Source organism: Acinonyx jubatus, chromosome A3, assembly GCF_027475565.1.
Source record: "Acinonyx jubatus isolate Ajub_Pintada_27869175 chromosome A3, VMU_Ajub_asm_v1.0, whole genome shotgun sequence".
In the NCBI taxonomy this organism is placed as follows: domain Eukaryota; kingdom Metazoa; phylum Chordata; class Mammalia; order Carnivora; family Felidae; genus Acinonyx; species Acinonyx jubatus.
The window spans coordinates 15188178-15208418 of NC_069388.1; the positions used below are offsets into that span (position 1 = coordinate 15188178).

The following is a 20241-nucleotide window of genomic DNA, read 5'->3' on the forward strand; positions in this document are numbered from 1 at the left end:
AGTGGGTTCCCTGGAAGCAAATCTTTAGATGAAGGTTCACAGGATGGTGATGCTTTGGAAACATTCCAGGAAAAATGGGTCTGGGAGCAGAGAAGTGTACCAAAAAGGGAAGGAGGCCAGTAAGGGTGTGACAACAAGCAAAGTCTCACAGGGGGGTCTAGAGATGAGGTAGGTGACTCTTCAGAGCTGTCCTGCAGAGCAAGGGAGCTGGAGCATTTATGCCTCTGTATCCCTCAGGCATCAGTTAGTAGTACCTATGGGACGGAGGACATAAATTCCCAGGCACCTCAGGGACATCTGGGCGGCTGAGTCGATTAAGCGTCCAACTTCGTCTCAAGTCATGATCACACAGTTCTTGGGTTTGAGCCCCACATCAGGCTCTCTACTATCAGCACAGAGCTTGCTTAGGATCCTCTGTCTGCACCCCCCCCCCAGCACATTCTATTTCTCTCTCTCTCTCTCTCTCTCAAAATAAATAACCTTAAAAAAATTCCCAGGCACTCCAGGCTCTCCCTGTGTGTGGCATAGCAGGCTGCAGGAGGCTTAAGGATGCCAGTTGACAAAGAGATTCAGATACTAACTGTCAGGAGGGAAAGCATCCCAGGAGCTGGTGTGCACAAAACTGGAAAAGGGATCTGAGGTGATCTGGGCAATGCATGGACCTCACCTGCTACAAAGATGAGAGCCACGTGAGGACAGTGGAGGAAGAAGCAACAAGGAGCCTGGGTCTTCAGTGCCACTCACGGACAGCTGCACCTGGACTGCTGAAAAGAGTCACCTCCCCTCCAGTTAAGCCACCAAGGCTCGGTTTGTATTCTTGCAGCTAAGTTGAATCGTACCTGAGATGCTGGGTGAAGAAAGGCAGGAAGAGTTGTTCATGGAGGAGCGACAGCGTGCGTTACTTCTCATCACGCTCCTGAAAGGCAGGCGTTGTTCCCATTTTACAGATGAGGAAGCTGAGAATCCAAGAGGAGACATCACTGGGCCCATGATCCCACAGAGATTTAGTGGGAAAGGCAGGACACAAACCCACTGTATTCGTTATTTATCACTGAGTAGCAAATTACCACCCATGTAGCAGCTTAAAACAGCACCCATTTATTATTTCATAGTTTCTGTGGGTCAAGGATCCAGGCACAACTTAGTTGGGTCCTCAGCTTTAGGGTCTCACAAAGCTGAAATAAAGATGAGCAGCTAGGGCTGGTATCTCACTGAGTCTCGACTGCAGAAGGATCCACTTTCAAGTTCATTAGGTTGTTGGCAGCATTTCAGTTCCTTGAGGGCTGTAGGACTGACTTCCTCAGTTTCTAGCTGGTTGTTGGCCAGAAGTTGCCCTCATGTCCTTGCCTTTCCAGCACGGCAACTTGCTTCGCCAAAACCAGCAGGAAGTCAATCTTATGTTACTCAATCCTGGAAGCAACATTCCCTCACCTTTGCCATATTCTGCTCATTGCAGACAAATCAGGAAATCCTGCCCATCCATGCTCAAGAGGAAGGGATTACACAAGGGCATGCATACCAGGAGGCAGACATCACTGGGGCACATTCTAGAAGCTGCCTGATGTGCCGAGTCTACTTAAGTACAAAAATTTCTGCACTTTATGCAACATCAGACTTACTCTTTGGCGTAAAGCCTCATGGATCCAGATGGCCCTTTCTGGCCAGAACTGAAAGAGAATTTGGGGCACAGACCAATGTAATGGGTACGGATACCTCTTTTAGCCTCAAAAGCCCATAATGACCCTCTTCCCACTCTACATTGGTGAATTCATCCAACACTCCATTTACTTCCCACATGATCTGGGGATGAAACCAGATCCTAGATTCAGTGTCTTCTGCCCTTGGGAAATAGGTCTGTCTTTTCTCTTTTTGGAAGCTACTGGTCCAACTCCAGGGTAGAGGGTACCTCTAAGTGGGGGCCGTGAAGGCTGCAGAGAGAGTACTAGGCCAAGAAATGGGAGACCTGCTTCTCTGCAGATCTTCATTTCCTTTGTTGGTAAAATGAGGGAATTGGGCAAGTTGTTTGTGAACTTCCTGCTCTAACTTCTTACTTTGAGGGAAGAACTGAACTGGTAAAGTCTAGAGCTGCAGTGTCCAGTATGGCAGCCACTGGCCCCATGAGGCTACTGAGTGTGTGAAATGTGATTATTCCAAATGAGAAGTACTGTATGTGGACATAGGAGTCAGAATTCTATGATGATTCCCAGTGACCCTCCCCCCTGTATAACCTCCTCCTCTTCGAGTGTAGACGGAACATGTGAAATGTGTTATGTGAGGAAAGGCAGACTGTCCTGGGTGGGCCTGTCCTAAGCAGATGATGGTCTAAGAGCAGAGCATTCTCTCTGGCTGCTCACAGAAGAGGAAGTCCACACACTAGGTTGCCTGGAAGAAAGCAAACATCCATGCGGGGAACTGCCCATGGGGCCACGTGGCAAGGAACCACAGGCAGCCTCCAGAGGCTGAGAGTGATCCCCAGCAGATAGCCAGCAGGAAGATGGGGACCTCAGTCCTGCAACCACAAGGAAATGAACAATCTGTGAGCTTAGAAGTGAACCCCGAACTTCAGATGGGAACCACAGCCCTGGCTGATACCTTGACTTCAACCTGGTGAGACCCTGGGTTGAGAATTCAGCCATGAGGTGCTCAGATTTCTGACCTAGAGGAACTGTGAGATAATAAATCTCTATTGTTTTAAGTTGCTAAGTGTGTTGTAATTTGTTACACAGCAATAAAAAACGAGTATCTTGGATTTCCAAGACTTAGTACAAGAACAAAAATGTGGGGTGCCTGGGTGGCTCAGTCGGTTGAGCGTCTGACTTCGGCTCGGGTCATGATCTCGTGGTCCATGAGTTCGAGCCCCGCGTCGGGCTCTGTGCTGACAGCTCAGAGCCTGGAGCCTGCTTCAGATTCTGTGTCTTCCTCTCTCTCTGCCCCCCTCCCACTCATGCTCTCTCTCTCTCTCAAAAATAAATAAACATTTAAAAAAATGAAATTATAAAATACCTCCTTAGTAATTTCTTTATCGATCCCATGTTGAAATTATATTAATTTGAATATAGTGTGTTAAATAAAATATATTATTAAAATTAATTTCATCTGTTTTTAATTTTTTAAGTTGCTATCAGAAACATTTATTTAAAAAATTTTTTTAATGTTTATTTCTGAGAGAGAGAGAGAAAGAGTGCAAGTGGGAGAGGGGCAGAGAGAGAGGGAGACAGTATCCAAAGCAGGCTCCAGGCTCTGAGCTGTCAGCACAGAGCCCAACATGGGGCTCGAACTCATGGACCACGAGATCATGACCCGAGCCGAAGTCAGATGCTCAACCGACTGAGCCACCCAGGCGCCCCTTGCTATCAGAAAAATTTAAGTCACATATGTGGCTCACAGACTATTCAGTGGACAGGTCTGCTCTAGAGGTCCCGGAAGTTAGCCATATGACCTTAGGAGTGAGTCACCTCACTCTCAAAGCCTTGCATTTCTCTTTCATTAAATTTTTTAAAGATTTTTTTAATGTTTATTTATTTTTGAGAGAGAGAGACACACACACAGAGTGAGAGCCGGGGAGGGACAGAGAGAAAGAGAGACATAGAATCCAAAGCAGGCTCCAGGCTCTGTGCTTTTAGCACAGAGCCTGACGCTGGGCTCAAACTCACAAACCGCAAGATCATGACCTGAGCCCAAGTCGAACACTTAACCAACTGAGCCACCCAGGTGCCCCTATTTTTGATTAAATATTTTTTAATGTTTATTTATTTTCGTGAGAGAGATAGAGTGTGAGCAGGGGAGGGACAGAGAGAGAGGGAGACACAAAATCCCAAGCAGGGTCCAGGCTCTGAGCTGTCAGCACAGAGCCCGATGCAGGGTTCAAACTCATGAACCGTGAGATCATGACCTGAGCCAAAGTTGGGCATTTAACTGACTAAGCCACCCAGGTGTCCTAAAGTCTTCCATTTCTTATCTTTGAATAATAATAGCACCTATCCATTTTGCAGCATAAATGAGATGAGGCCTGTAGGACCCGAGGCCCAAGGCAAGGTCTTAAAAAATGCTGGTTATTATGATTATTAATAATAACAATTAGTATATGTGAAATAGAAATCCTTTCTTGAACCCAGATCCTAGTCTCCAGCACCCTCTCTCCGTCCAGACACACAGTAGGCACTTGATGAATGCTTGTGGATTATATAATCTTTCTTTTTAAAAAGATTTTATTTTTAAGTAACCTCTACACCCAACATGGGGCTCGAACTTGCAACCCGAGATCAAGTCTCACACACTCCATGGACTGAGCCAGCCAGGCACTCTGGATGACATAACCTTGACAAAGCTCTGACACAGTTCTCCTTTACTCTACCAACCCACTTGGAAGGCGGAAATCAGGGACCCATAGCTAGGGGGGAGACAGAACTTCTGGGGGACAAAATGATCTGTTTCAAGCTTCACAGCCCCAAGGGGCTCTCGGGGAATAAGGCCACCTTCTCTAACTCCCTAAGGCAGAGCCCCACCTGCAGTCCTGGAAGACATGAGACACAAGACCAAGCTAGGTGACCTGCGCAGGTGACTGAGCCTCATCTGTCCTCTTCCAAGTCTGTGTCAGGAAGGACTTGGATAAGTCACCTGAAGCAGAGTGCCTTACACATGTCAAGGGCGCAATTAAGGAAGGGATTATTACTGCTGTTGTTGTTCCTTTGTAGGCAAAACCCGGGCTGAAATCCCTCCCTAGTGGCACCTCAGTCTCCTCAATGACCCCTCCTCCCCTGGCCCCTGACTGGGGGGAGGGGGATGTCCTGGCTGTTGGGCCCAGTCTCCAGCCACCATCTCCACCCAATCGAGTCAGGAATAGAAACCACCGCCTCCGACAGCCCGCGGTCTCCCTCCCTCCCTCCCTCCCCCGGCAGCGATCGATGTGGCCTCCCCCGCGGGGGACAGAGGAAGACAGGGAAGGAGGGGCAGCGGGGCCTCCGGCAGCAGCGAGGTTTGGCGGCGGCGCCGCTGGGACAGAGCCGATCCCTGCCTGGCCAGCGGCTCCCCAGCCACGGAGCCCTCGGGGACTGAAGTACCTGGTGGGCGCCCTGGAGGGGCCTTGACAGGTAAGGGGCCTCCCCTGGGGAGGGGCGTGGCCCGGGACGGGGCGGGGGCTGCACAGTGGGAGGCGAGGGTGGGGGCACTGCCCTTTCCGCTCCAGAGTCCCCTCCTTGAGACCCTCCCCCTCGCCTGGAGGGAGCGCTGTGGGGTGGCGGTGACCTGGGGTCGGTCCTGGTGGTTCATCTGTAAAATGGGATTAGAAAACCTCCCTAGCAGGGTCGGTGTAGGCATTGAACCGAGTGAAGCTGTATATAGAGCCCTGCGAAGTGACCAGCACATAGTAGGTGCTCAAAATAAGTTTGTGGAGAGAGCCTTCAATGGAAAAGCCTAGTTTCCAACCTTAACTGTGTGCCATGGACTAGCTGGGTGATGCTGAGCAAGTCATTTAATCTTACTGATATTCAGATTCTTGTTAGGGAAGGTTTGTTGAATTCATGATCTCATAATCATAGAGCAGGAAGGTGAGTTCCAGAAAGAGAAAGGGATTTGCCCACCGTTATGTAGCTGTAATGGGTGATGCAGCTGGGTTAGAAGCTTCATCTTTTGACACCAGGTGCAATGGAGGAGGTGGGAGTGGAACTGCGTCCGCATCCCAGGTATTTACTGTGCACAGATTATGAACCAAGGGCCGTGCTGCCCCTAAACATCTTGCCATAGTTAACCCTCATAACCTCTCAAGGGAAGTGTGATGTCCTCCAGTTTACAGATGGGGAAACTGAAGCTCAGAACGGAGCCCCTCAGGGTCAACAGTCAGCAAACGGCGGACTCAGAATTTGAACCTAGCTCTGACCAGAAGAAATTGCAAATGATTAACATTTATTGAGCACCAACTGTGTTCCAGGGGCTTTGCACATGCATTCACGGTAAGCTTTCACCCTAAGTGCTATTGCTACTTTCCCTGTTCTATAGATAAGAGACCCAAAGCCCAGAGCAGGAGACTGGCCTGAGGACGCAGAAGTGACGGAGGTAAGGACACCACCCTGATCCCGACCAGCTTAACACGAAGCCCAGGGTGAGTGAAGGGCACCCCACCTGGCTCCCTGCCAGGCACCAGGCCAGCCGCTCGATGGTGTACATTCCACCCTGGGAAGCGGGCATTGCTGATGGGATGGGGCAGATGGGATTACTGGGGATCAGGAGGTGAGTCACTAGCCATCAGTCCCAGTAGAGTTCGGAGACGTGGGCAGTGGAAGGACCCAACATCTTCTGGGGTCAACTAAGGCGAAGCACTTTCCCCATAAGCTACTTTAGTCCTCCAGCCTGCCTTGGGTAGGTGCTGTTGTCTGCATTTGGCATTGTGTAGGAAACTGAGACCTGGAGAAAAGCATCTTCCTCAAGGCCCTGGGGGGCATCAGGGATGGAGATAAACCCAGGTTTGGCTGACTCTGGGAGACAGTGAAACAGGTGGATAATTTACTGAACCCCTTCTGGGAGCCAGGCCTGATAAAGACAATAGTTCAATTAATCTTTTTAACCACACTTGGAGGTGGATCTTTTTATCTCCACTTGGCCGAAGCTCAGGGAGGTGACAGGACTTGTATCTGGTCACAGAAGACAGTGTTCCATCTGACTGACTCCAGAGATGCTTCAAATGGTCTAAGCCAACGGCTCTCAAATTTGACCATGGATCAGAGTCACCCTCCATGCTTGTTAAAACCCCAATTGCTGAACTCCATCCCCACAGTTTCTGATTCAGTAAGTCTAGAGCTGGCTGACAATTTGCATCGTTGACAAATTCCCAGGTGGCACCGATGCTGCAAGTGCAGGGGACACACTTTGAGAACTACTGATCTCTTGGTCTAAACTGATTCTCCCAACACCCCCCCCCCCCGGCCGGGGTGGTCAGTATTACTATCCCCATTTTGCAGAGGAAGAAACTGAAGTTCAGAGTGCTCATGTGTCCAAGATCCCACATTAAGCCCCTGGCATATGAAAATCCAAGTTTGGAAAAGGGAGACATCCTATCTGATCACACCCTGGGGTGCCAGGACATCCTGCCATTCAGTCACTTTCATAACCCCCCCAAGATAGATCCCAGCATTTGTTCCGTGCCATTGAAATGGGGGGGGGGGGGCAGGCTCAATGATTTGGCCGAAGACCCTGAGTCGGGGGAGTGAGGGGCATTCAAACCCTAGTCTGAGATCAGAGGGCACTTACCTCCCGAGCGCCGTCTGCACACCAGAGCTGGTGGAGGGGGCAGGAGGGTTAAACCCGGCCTTCTGGAAGGCAGGCCCGGGGACAACCCCCACCCCGCATCCCGCCCTCCTCGTGTCCACAGGCCATGGTGAGCGAGTCCCCGGGGCCCGGCGCCCGCGTGCCCTGGCGGCGGAGCGACGAGGCGCTGCGCGTGAACGTGGGCGGCGTGAGGCGGCGGCTGAGCGCACGCGCGCTGGCCCGCTTCCCTGGCACGCGGCTGGGGCGCCTGCAGGCCGCGGCGTCCGAGGAGCAGGCGCGGCGCCTGTGCGACGACTACGACGCGGCGGCGCGCGAGTTCTACTTCGACCGGCACCCGGGCTTCTTCCTGGGCCTGCTGCACTTCTACCGCACCGGCCGCCTGCACGTGCTCGACGAGCTGTGCGTCTTCGCCTTCGGCCAGGAGGCCGACTACTGGGGCCTGGGCGAGAGCGCGCTGGCCTCCTGCTGCCGCGCGCGCTACCTGGAGCGGCGCGTGGCGCGGCCGCGCGACTGGGACGAGGACAGCGACACTCCGAGCAGCGTGGACCCGTGCCCCGACGAGATCTCCGACGTGCAGCGCGAGCTGGCGCGCTACGGGGCCGCGCGCTGCGGCCGCCTGCGCCGCCGCCTCTGGCTCACCATGGAGAACCCCGGCTACTCGCTGCCCAGCAAGCTCTTCAGCTGCGTCTCCATCGGCGTGGTGCTGGCCTCCATCGCCGCCATGTGCATCCACAGCCTGCCCGAGTACCAGGCCCGCGAGGCGGCGGCCGCCGTGGCCGCGGTGGCCGCGGGTCGCGGCACGGAAGGCATGCGCGACGACCCGGTGCTGCGGCACCTGGAGTACTTCTGCATCGCCTGGTTCAGCTTCGAGGTGTCGTCGCGCCTCCTGCTGGCGCCCAGCACGCGCAACTTCTTCTGCCACCCCCTCAACCTCATCGACATCGTGTCGGTGCTGCCCTTCTACCTCACGCTGCTGGCCGGCGTGGCGCTCGGCGACCGGGGCGGCGCAGGCGGCGAGGACCTCGGTGACCTGGGCAAGGTGGTGCAGGTGTTCCGCCTCATGCGCATCTTCCGCGTGCTCAAGCTGGCGCGCCACTCCACCGGGCTGCGCTCGCTGGGCGCCACGCTCAAGGTACGGCCTCTGGGGCCCCGCGAGGAGGTGGGGGGGGGGGGGAGAGAGGTGGGAGGGCAGGCGGGGGTGACCAGAGGACAGGTTAGCAGGTGAACTTACAAACGCGTGGTGTCCAGGCACACAGTGATCTAAGGCGACATTCTGTTCCTGTGCCAGGCACAGGGCTGGACACCAAGTGTACACATCACATCTTTTCTGATGTTCCCAGCAGCCCTGGGAGGGCTCTTTCCCAGGGGTGAAAACTGAACACCGAGGTTTGCTTTTTAAAAAAAAAAAAAGAAAAGAAAAGAAAAAGCAGGGGGTGGGGCGCCTGGGTGGCTCAGCCTGTTAAGCATTCAACTTTGGCCCAGGTCATGATCTCACTGTTAGTGAGTTTGAGCCCCATGTCAGGATCTGTGCTGACATCTCAGAGCCTGCAGCCTGCTTCAGACTCTGTCTCCCTCTCTCTCTGCCCCTCCCCCACTCGCACTCTGTCTCAAAAATAAACATTAAAATTTTTTTTAATTAAAATAATAAGACAAAGGTCACTTTTGGTCTGTCAAATATCAGATAATAAATAAGTGCAGAAATTTGCAAAGCAGAATGCTAAATGCCTTCTCCACTGAGCCTTTCCTCTGGCATTATCAGGGGGCACAGATATTGTAGGTCACCCTTGATGGGCCAAATCTAGCAGCAGCCCCAGAGCTAACACTTACTGAGCGTTAATTCTGTGCCAGTTTTACATCCATTATCGACGTTCTCAGGACAACTTCCTCAGGAAGATGCGGTTATTTATTCCCTTCCCGTAGATGAACAACCTGAGGTTGGAAGGTTGGCTTTTTAAAGCTTGGTTGCAATTTACTGAGCACCCTCCTTCTGCCGGGCCTTGCACTGGGGTGAATCACTGCCCTGGCAAGCTTAACCTTGAAGGGGTGAACTTAGCCTGGTGTGGAGAAGGAGGAAATGTGAACGGCTTGGACAGAGGCCTGGAGAGAGAACAGGATGAACGCTGGGGTGGGTGTGGGGGGGACATGGAGGGAGGGGTGTCAGTTGATGAGGTTGATGAGGTGAGAAGGACAGGGTACTGAAGGGCCATGGACTCTTGGACCAGGATTTTGAACTTTATCCCGAGTATTAGGGGATGGAGCCTGTGAGGGGTTCAAGCTGGGGCAAGCATTACTGTCACTACTTTGCAGATGTAGAAACTGAGGCTCCAGGAGGGGACAGGACTTGTCAGAGGTTCCTCAGTGAGTAAATTGCAGAGCCCAGAGAAGAACCCGGCTGTGCCTAACGCCATGACCTCCTGCTCTTTCTCCTAAAGCTCCATGCAACCCTCCTGAGGATCCCTAGAAAACCCCTTCCACTCATGGCTTCCTAAAGCCCTTTTCATGCCCTGGAGGCAAGACAGCCAGGAAGCTGGGTACAGGCAGGGTGACGTGAGCAGAATGCTGGGGCATCGGGCATGTACGTGGGATTCAGTATCTGTCCAGGGAAGACCCCTTTGCCCCAGAACTCTGCCTTGTCTCCAGCCATGCAGGGATCCAGGGCCTGATATCACCAGCATTTTCTGCAAGGAGGGAAAAGGATATTGATGGAGGCTGCCAGATTCCAAGACACGGGTGTAAGTCTCCAGATGATAGCCTTGCTACTCAAAGCAAGGCCCTTGACCAGCAGCAGCTTTCTCGTTACCTGGAAACTTGCTTAGAAATGCAGAATTTCCAGCCCTACCCCAGACCCGCTCAATTGAGTTCTGCCTTTTTAACAAGATCCCAACATGATTCCTCCACACATTACAGTTTGGGACTAGGGGACTACAGTTCTAGGCTAGGAGTCTCAGCCTCAGCACTATTGATATTTGGAGGGAGATAATTCTTGGTTGTGTGTGTTGGGGGTGGGGGGATGGCTATCCTGGCATCGTAGGATGTTTACCGGCATATCCGGCCTCTATCCAGTAGATGCCACTAGCACACCTGTCCCAGTTGCGACAAGCAAAAATGTTTAAGGACTTTGCCATGTGTCCCCTGGGGCAGATTGCCCTATTTGCGAACCACTGCTTGGCCTCCGGGGTAGGCAGGTGCATTCAGGAACGTGTATCCTGTCAGCTTTCTCAAGGGGCAGAATGTATTTTTGTACTTGTCAGAAATGAGATAGACCAGTCAAAAGTACATGAAACCAACGCTTTGCATTGTGGAATACAAACTGTGGTCCCCCCTTGGTTCTGCAACTGTGGAAGAGTCACAAGCTTCTTATTCACTGGCTGGTGCCGCCAGTGCCCCCTGCATTAGAAGAAACCACTATGGCTTAGTGGGCGCCCTGGACAACAGAAGTTAGGCCTGTGTTTGCTCCCAGGGAGCTGGCTGCCTCTTGTAGATGAAAGATCTTAGTTTGGAGTCAAGGGACCTGGGTCCTGGCACCAGCTCTACTTTGCTCTGTGACTTTGGACCTGCCCCTTCTACTCTCTGGGCCTCAGTTTCCTCATATGCTCCATACCAGGTCTGTGAGCCCACCCGGCTCTGACTTGGCTTCCTGCATTCTCTTCCAGCACAGCTACCGCGAGGTGGGCATTTTACTGCTGTATCTGGCCGTGGGCGTGTCCGTGTTCTCCGGTGTGGCCTACACAGCCGAGAAGGAGGAGGACGTGGGCTTTGACACCATTCCCGCCTGCTGGTGGTGGGGCACGGTGAGCATGACCACTGTGGGCTACGGGGACGTGGTGCCCGTGACGGTGGCTGGCAAGCTGGCAGCCTCAGGCTGCATCCTCGGGGGCATCCTGGTGGTGGCGCTCCCCATCACCATCATCTTCAATAAGTTCTCTCACTTCTACCGGCGCCAGAAGGCTCTGGAGGCTGCTGTGCGCAACAGCGACCCCCGGGGGTTTGAGGATTTGCTGAGCAGTGTGGATGGGGTGTCGGAGGCGTCTCTGGAGACCTCCCATGAGACCTCCCAGGAGGGAAGGTCTGCAGACCTGGAGGCCCAGGCCCCGAGTGCACCTGCAGACTCTCAGGTTTATTAAAGCCAGGGCTCAGTGTCCTCCTTCCCACACCCCTACAGTCAGCTGAAGCAGCAGAGATCCTTCCCTGCTTACATGGTTCATGGTGGCCTCACTGCTCAGGATCACTCCCCCAGCCCTGAGAAATGGGGACTGGGTCCCTTCCTCTAAAGGCCCAGGTTAGGATGGTGTCACCCTAGGTTCTGTGAGCCTGGAGAACAACCCAGAGACTTTCGTAAACGAACCTCCAAGCTACTGTGAAGCAGGCATGTGCTACAGAGAAAACCAAAAGGATGCTAACGGGTCATGAACACTCCCTGCCTGTCAGCCCTATCACACTCAGCCCTGTGTTGGAGGATGAGAATTGGCCCCGTTTCGCAGATGAGGAAACTGAGGCTCAGAGAGGTGCAATGACTCACCCAAATGTCTCCCAATTAGAAGTCGTGGAGCCAAGTTGGGAATCCAGACTCTTTGGTCGACCAAGCCAGTGTTCCTTCCATGCTGTCCTTCTTCTGCCCTCCTAAAGTTTGCATGTGGTTTTAGGGGGTTCATGAATCCTGAGAAGATCCTCTATCAGGGCTAGGGAAAGGCCCAGACAGAGGATTCAGATGTAGGAGCACTGGACCTCAGCTGTGGTCCTTTTCCATGAGATTCTTTTTTTTTTTTTTAATGTTTATTTATTTTCAAGACAATGTGAGACACAGAATACAAGCAGGGGAGGGGCAGACAGAAGGAGACACAGAATCTGAAGCGGGCTCCAGGCTCTGAGCTGTCAGCCCAGAGCCCGACGCGGGGCTTGAACTCACGAACCGCAAGCTCATGACCTGAGCTGAAGTTGGACGCTCAACCGACTGAGCCACTCAGGCACCCCCTTTCCCATGAGATTCTAACGGCAGTCGGCTCTAGGTGAGGTTTGGGAGGAAGGAAGAAGACCTGCCTTCCTAGCTACTGTGTGAGCTTTGCTGAGTAATAGTCTTACAGCTTCCCGCCAGGGCTGGCTTGAGATACAGACCCTGGAGGGGCCCCTGCCTGTGGCCTGAGGTCTAGACCCAGCTCTGCTAGGACACAGTGTGGGAGGTGGACGCCCCATCTCCAGGTCCCAGCCCACCTGTCACAAGGTCACAGTCTGTGCCCCGGAGGGAGATGAAAGCCAAATTCAGCAGGGAGTCACCGATTTAAAGCCAGCTCAGCTCTGAGAGGTTGGTGGCAAGAAGCTGCTATACATGGACACCTGTGACCCCCCCCTGCTGTCCCCAGTCTGACTGTGGCAGTTCCCTTCTTTGCACCGCATAGGCCTCCAACCCTTCCTTGAGTTACCGTCCAGGCAGACGCTTGAGACCTCTGCTCCTTTGACCAGCTCCAGCCCTTCATCCTTGCCAAGGACTTACCCTTCTACTCACCTGCTGAATCCTTCCTACTTACTGAGACGTTGGGAGGGAAGGACTCCTGTAGCCCCATTTACATACTGTTTCTAGAACACTCATCACTGTACTGTCCTTGGCTGGCCATGGCTCTGTGCGCCGCCACCCCCCACATGCTGCACTTCAACACAGAAGACGTGTGGTGGAACCCAGGCTTGGTGGGGAGTAGGTGCTTAGTGAGTACCTAATGAATACCTACTGATGGATCAGCCAGTTCGAACAGCACACTGTGTGTCAGGCGCCGGGAAGGAAGAGGCAATGACCAGAGAGGCCTTGCCCTTGAAAGGGTATGGACAGGACCGAACAGCATGTCCTTTGGTCCTGCCCCTGGTTCCTCCTTACTTTATGAGGCTTTTACGGCCATTTCTCTGTAGATTCTTCATTCACACATTCAACAAATATCATTGGAAGACTCACAAGCCTGGGCTTCATGTGTGGCCTGCAGAGGCGTTTTATTTAGCTGAACAGTACTTTTAGTATATTTTTTTCATTCAAATGCCTTTGAGTGAGGCATGTACTTTCCAGTTCCCCATAGCATCTCCCCCGAAACACACACACACACACACACACACACACACACACACACTACTGTGGTAGTCCCGCTGCTTCTCAGATTTACTTGCCACACCTGTCCTCTGATTCATTGACTGCTAGATTCAAGAGATATAATGGGGAACCAAATATATATATATATTCAAGAAGCTTACAGACTAGTGAGGGAGATGGATTTTAATCCAGTAATCACAGAGATGTGTAACAGTGAGCTGTATACTGAGTCCAGGAACTCCAGGCACACATGTAGCAGGGACCATTAACGGGGGTCAGAGAAGACTTTCTTGAGGGTGACCATATAGATGAATCGTTAATTAGGCAGCGGGGGTTCCGGGAAGCATTTCCAAGCACAGGGCACAGCCACGGGCAGGCCTTGGGTATGACGTGGTAGGCCCCCGCGTATGGTTGGAACCCGAGTCTCCAGCCTGAGCAGAGACTAGAGCGGCGCCCGACCCCCCGCGTCCATACCAGCCCTCCTGCAGGCTCACCCCCGTATGCACCGCCCTTCCTGAACCGCTTAACGTGTCAAAGAGCCAGGTAGCTTCCAGACTTTCTCATCCCACAGACAAGTCCCTAAAGCCGGTATGGAAAAAGCTCCGGGGTGAACTGACCAGCCTGCGTCCCTCCCCAGGTGTGTGTCATCCTGGCAGAAAAGCAACAACTCACGGTCACTCCCACTCCTGTGTGTCTTTGAAAACTATTATGCAAATAAAGAGGTGGGGCGCAGGGACCTGTTTCTGCCTGTACTGGAGCTGGCTGCCCGGGCGTGTGTGCTGAGTGAATGGGGAGGGTGGGGAGGCACGTGGAGTGACTCCTTCCACGTCCTCTGGTTCCAGTCTCGAGTTTGGCACAGGACGCAAGTGACAGGAATCCGGTGGGAACTAACTTGGTCAAAAAGAGTAACTCATTATGAATAAGTGATGAGCAACCATCACAATTATAGTCCTTTGGTTACAAGCAACAGAAACAGACTCTCGTAAGGAAAAAAAAAATTATTGGAAGGTGTATTCCTTTCCTGTTGATGGCGTAAAACAATAGAAATTTGTTCTCTGACAGTCTGGAGGCCAGAAATCTAAAATCAAGGTGTCAGCAGGGCCGCGCTCTGAGGCTCCAGGGGCGAATCTTCTTACCTCTTCCAGCTTCAAGTGGCTGCCAGTGTTCTAGGCTTGTGGCTGCATCCCTCCATTCTCTGCCTCTGCCCTGATGTCACCTTTCCCTCCTGCGTGTGTGGGAGTCTCCCAGTGCTCCTCTCATAAGGACTTGTGTGATGGCATGTAGGCCTCCCCACCCGAGCTAATCTAAGATGATTTCAAGACCCTTAGCCTAATCACATCTGCAGGAAGACCCTTTTCCCGAATAAGGTAACATTTACAGGTTCCAGAGAATAGGACTTGGACGTATCTTCAGGTCAGGACCACCATTCTGCGCACTACAGAAGGGTACCAGTGATGCTCACCCGTCAAAGGAAAAGCTGGCTGGCCAGGCCTCAGGACACACAGGAATGAGGGGATCTCTGGGGACCTCAGTGGTGGGACCCATGAGCCGTCTGCCTACGGCACCGCCAGCTAAATGCTCAGCCTTCAGTGGCCTTCCTCCCCTGTGTCATTCCACGCCCGGTTCCAATCCCAGCCTGCCTTGAGTCCCACGCCTCTCCCTTGGTGGAAGGGGGCAGGGCACCTGGGCCACGAGGGATGGAAGAAAGGTAGTTACCCAAAAGAAAAGGCCATATGACGTCACCAAAATAAAGGGGAGGGATGTTAAGCAAAAAGAGCAGGTTGTCCACAACCCTTGGCTGCCCAGCACATTATATGTTCACATCTTCTCTCCATAAGCACAGTCTAAAAAAGTGTTTGTAACATAAGGAAACTATCTTGTATATAAAGGAAAACACACTTGGTGTGTTTGGGCCCTATTAATGTGAGTTAATCAGTGTAGTGGATCAGTTTGATGTCTTGTGGAATAGGACAAAGTCAGAGATCTAATCAAATCTTTCCAGTGTAGAACTGGTGAACCAAAGTGTCCCTGAGTCAAACAGTAGAGGAAAACTGTTCTCTTCTCCAACTATTAGCAAAAGGCTTCCAGTGGTTTGTGTTTCTTGGAATAGAAAATGAAACCAATAGATGCATATTAGCTCCAGAGATTGTAAGGAATACATATCTAACACAGCAGTTAAAATTGGAGTTGTCACTTCATTAAAATCATCCACGGCCATTTTCCAACATCCATCTAATTTTACACCAGCCAAACAGGGGAAACTAATGGTGTTTTGATGGGAGTCATCACCCTGCTGGGTCTTTATTGGAGGTACTAATCTCTGCAGCCTCCCCCAAGATGCGGTACCACTCTGAGTTTTCCATTTCAAAATAGTCGTTCAATTGGATTCTGTTGGCCTTTTATATTATAATGGCCTCCCTGGGTCAGGGAGCCAACGTGGGGATCTTTTCCAGCTGTCACTCAGAAACTGGAGATCTAGCCCTCCAGTGACATGGACAAGGGCCAAAATCTGACTTTTCACATGATGGGTGGACCTACAGTGGTACTCTCAGACCCAGGAAATTGGCATTGATTCAAAGTCTTCGTCCAATGCCTCCTGAAAGGTTTGAGTATTTCCCTTCTCCCAGTTCCCCCGGTGAATGACCACAGGCGTTTTTGGAGAAAGCAAGACAAATGTTGCCATTACACTCGTGTGGTAGTATAGCGGACATGCTTCCCAAGGGCAAGTATAGCATATCCTTCATTCAAGGGGCTTTAGATCAATAAATGAACTCAAGCCTAGGTGTTAGGTGATGGTTGCAGTGACGTAAGTTAGGACTTTTTTTTTTGCCAGGACTAGGTTTTGTTTTGCTTTGCTTTGTTTTGCTTTGTTTCTTATGTTTTATTCATTACTCAAATCAAGTAAGACCGGTGGTCACCTTTACCTCTTCAGGGCCCTCTAGCAGAGATCCTGCCTCATTCAGAACCTGCTGAATATTATGACGACCACTTCACTTCATTTCTGAGGCACTTAAATGCCACCCCCTGGCCTCCCACACGTCTCCATTCTCCCTCCCGTCTGAGGTCAGTGAACCCATTTCACTGCAGTTGCAGCCCCACCACCAAGCTCTCCCGATGTAGACTTTCCTCAAAGCAAAGGTGAAGTGTTCTGGGTTCAGTGAAGGCCATAGAGATATTAATGGGAAGGAGGCACAAAATAAATCCAGTCTTCAGAAACTTTTGAATCCTTTCCTCTACGTGATGCCCAGGGGTTTCGGGCCTTTACGTTGCATTTCATGTGGGCCAGCATTCGGTCCAAGTTGGCTTTAGCCAACCCATCAATGGTCAGAACGCGGCCAGCTCCTGGAGCTAGCACAGAGAATGCCGGATCCCTGACCCGTGCATCCCTACCAAGGAGACCAGCCTGGTCCAACATTACATTTCCCCTCCCCTCATCAAGCACCACAAAAATCCTTTCTCACAAATATTGCCCAGATTTCCACTGGTATCAGTGAACAGATTTTTGCAGTTCTGTATGGGTCCAAGATTCTTTCCTACTCAGTCTGTTTTTCACACTCCAGGCCAAAACTCATCCCCACCATCCCGGGAGCTTGGGAGCTTTCTCCACAAGGAAGGTGGGGACTGTTTCCACCCAGTGTTTGAGATCACCTTGGATTTCTCCCACATTCTCTTGCGTGGCTGTTCTGCTGGTCATAAGCCACACATAAAAGTGTAGCCGGCCTGTCAAATCAGCAACCGGCATAATCAGTTACCAACTTTGGTTTTTGGAGATCTCAGCCCTATCGCAGGTCATGAAGTTCTTTTCACTGTGGTCATAGAAATGTTCTATGACCGCCACCCCCAAATTATATTTCGGCTTGCTTTGTTGACTTTCCGTTTACATTATTCTATGCAGTTAGAAACAAAACATTCTATCCCACAGCCTGGGCATTTCTCATCTCAAAATTGAACCGTGACAGAAGCTATCCTTTCTCTGAGAGCCACATTCTCGGTGGTCAAATGATACCAAGTAGTACAGGAAACAACCCTTTCCTGCTGTATATACCGTGGGCTGCTCTTCAGGACCAGAGCAACAGCAGCAACTTCCCACTGTTTTGCCCCAGGAAAGCCCAACTGTTTTTAATACCCCACACTTCCTGGAGGACATGTGAACTATGACTCCATTCTTCTTCCAGTTTCTCTGTCAGGAGACTTGGGCTGCAAACAAGTTAATCCAACTCTGGGCAACTTAAGCAAAAAATGGGTGCATTGGATAGATACCAGTTGGAATCAAAGTAAAATTAAACAACCAGGCTTTGGGAGGGGGGGGGGCGCCTGGGTGGCTCAGTCGGTTAAGCATCCGACTTCAGCTCAGGTCATGATCTTGCAGTTCATGAGTTTGAGCCGCACGTCGGGCTCTGTGCTGATAGCTGAGCCTGGAGCCTGCTTCGGATTCTCTGTCTCCCTCTCTCTTTGCCCCTCCCCTGGTCGTGCTCTGTCTCTCTCTCTCTCTCTCTTAAAAATGAATAAACATTAAAAAAAAAAAACAACCAACCAGGCTTTGAGAAAAAGATAGGAATGAGGGCAGTATGGGGGATGGAGGTACTTAGAGCCCACGAATCACCTTTTTCGGGTGTTGCCATTAAAATGCTTGGGTGACAGCACTCTGCTCTAGCTAAAACTTCCCGGAGAACTGGGTCTCCCTGGACTAGTTTGGGTCACATGCCCACCCCACGGCTGAGGGAATGGAGGAACTCCCACTGACAGTCTCCCCAGGACACAGATGGTGGAGGCGTAGTTTCCTGAAGAAAACGTGGGGTGCTTTCATTAAAAACGAGGGAAAGGGATCCTGAGTGGGCAAAACGAACAAATATTTATTATAATACCACCGATGGGAATGGTAGATAGGTGGCTTGGCTTCAGCAACAACAGAAACCAGGAATAAGAGAGAAAGACAGACATTGAATCTGTACGACACGGCAGACAACAGGGTCACCAATATCTCTCTCAGTTCCACATCTTGTGGCGCCTCCACCAGAGAACTCTTTCCCAGTTCTAGGTTGAAAACTGTGTCAGAGGAGATGACTGGCCCAGTTCTGGATGAGGTTGCTGGGTCACTCCACTGTGGCAAAGGGTTGGGTCTATGAGAACACAGCAGCCACCATGTGAACCCCTGGCTGGCGTGGGAGTCGAGCAATTTCTAAAAGGACAGATCCCATAGTTATCCCCCTTACAGTCTTGCCCTCTTGGGCCTTAGTTTCATGTTCTGTAAAATGGAGAGATGATGTCCAGAGATGTTCAGGAGTAACCGGGGCACTAGGCCTGGAGGGTACATGGGAAAGCTCAGGTCATTTGGAGCTCTGGGATGTGATGTCTGTGGTAGTTTCTCCCTGTTTCCAATGACCTGGGGGTGCAGACTTCCCTGGTTAGTGAGACACAATGTTCCTCAAGGAGGATCCAATTTAAGATCTTCCCCCTCCCCAGCCCCATGTTATAGATCAAAAAACAGAGACCCAGGGAGGTCCAAGGTCATACCTGAGTCTCTCTGTGAGGAGAAGAGATTTTTGGCTTAAATAAGGCCAAGAGGAGTGTTCCTATTGGAGGAAGGGGATGGAAGGGAATCTAGTTGCCTCCTAAGGTACTTCTTGAGGCTCCCAAGAGTGAAGGTGACCTGTCAACTAATAAAAATAACCACTCATCACTTACCTGTGGCACTCTACAGTTTACAGCATGATTTCATGTCCCTTATCCACTACTTCTCACAACAGCCCTATAAGGCAAAGCCAACAATGAAATAGAATAATCAGTTTTTGGACAGCTGAGGAAACTGGCCCACAGTCAGATGATCAGAAAGCAGTGCATCAGGGATTCAAGCTCAGGCCACCTAATATGGGGCTGTACTCAACTGGACACCACAGCTCACTGTTCTCACTCTCTTTGGCAAACTTAACTCTCTGGGTGCCATTGAAGGAAGTGGTTTTGAAGTGTGGGTCTTCATGCTCTGGACGTGGCCTTCAGGTGCTGGCTGGGATGGTCCTTGATGACTGCCAGATCTCATATTCCAGGCCAGCTAGGCCCTGTGCCTGAGTGTGGAAAGAATTCTCCGGGAAATTTAGTAAGTTGAGACACTAACCTCATAAGGCAGGAGCTTTTGAGATGAAAGGGACAGTGTCTTTCAGAATCTTATCTGCTAGAAAAGAAGACAAGGTCATATGTAGACTGGTGATTAACCTGTTCAAACGGAGTGGGTTCAGAACCTTCAGGAAATTCATGAGCTGAAGGGGAGGAACTGCACACACCTTGCTCCCAGAGTCAGACCTGGGTTCTGACATTGGCCCTGCCACTTACCAGGTACATGACCCTGGACCGGATCTTTGATCTCCAAGAAGCATGTCTCAAGGTCGACCTCCAGCCTCTGTCAGGCTGGTATCCAAAGCCCTCCCTGCTCCACCTTTTCCTGTCTTCTTGCATGGGTAAGGAAGCGTTCAGTTACAAATGACAGAAATCCAACACCGTGGCGTAAGTTCAGGTGGATCCAGAGGTTCCACAGAGGTCATCAGGTCTCCTCCCCTGCTGCTGTCCTAGCTCTGCATTCCTGTGTTGGCTTCAGTCTTAGGGAGTTACTGGAATTACTTGAATAGGATGGGAGAACACGAGTGATACCACATGGTGAGGAGGAAAGAACATGGGCCCTGAGGCCAGATGGACTTGTACTTGAATCTCTGCTACCAACAAGCTGTGTGATCTTGGTTGTGTTTCTTGCCTCTCTCAGCCTGTTCCTTCACTTGTCTTGATATAATGACCCCGACACCTCAGAGTGTTGATGTCAAGTTCAAGTGAGGTAACCTATGTGAAAATGCCTGGCACAATAAATGTTAGGAAGAAAATAACACACATGAAGGAAACGTAAATCCAGCAGCGCTCTGGTTTTCTTT

General features: G+C 51.3%; 1 protein-coding gene across 1 annotated transcript; it reads left to right on the forward strand.

The window, feature by feature from the left end:
- Positions 1 to 4949: 4949 nt before the first annotated feature.
- On the forward strand, positions 4950 to 17627 carry KCNS1 (potassium voltage-gated channel modifier subfamily S member 1). The gene is made up of 4 exons (XM_027070187.2): positions 4950 to 5090; positions 5995 to 6051; positions 7364 to 8392; positions 10914 to 17627. Exons 3-4 carry the CDS (start codon positions 7367 to 7369, stop codon positions 11382 to 11384), a joined length of 1497 nt encoding a protein of 498 aa, XP_026925988.1. The 5' UTR covers positions 4950 to 5090; positions 5995 to 6051; positions 7364 to 7366; the 3' UTR covers positions 11385 to 17627.
- Positions 17628 to 20241: the final 2614 nt, after the last annotated feature.

Excerpts from the sequence above, each read along its gene's own strand:
- KCNS1 (XM_027070187.2), top strand. The coding sequence starts at position 7,367 with ATGGTGAGCGAGTCCCCGGGGCCCGGCGCCCGCGTGCCCTGGCGGCGG. Across the intron at positions 8,393-10,913 it reads CGCTGGGCGCCACGCTCAAG|CACAGCTACCGCGAGGTGGG; the intron begins GTACGGCCTCTG and ends ATTCTCTTCCAG.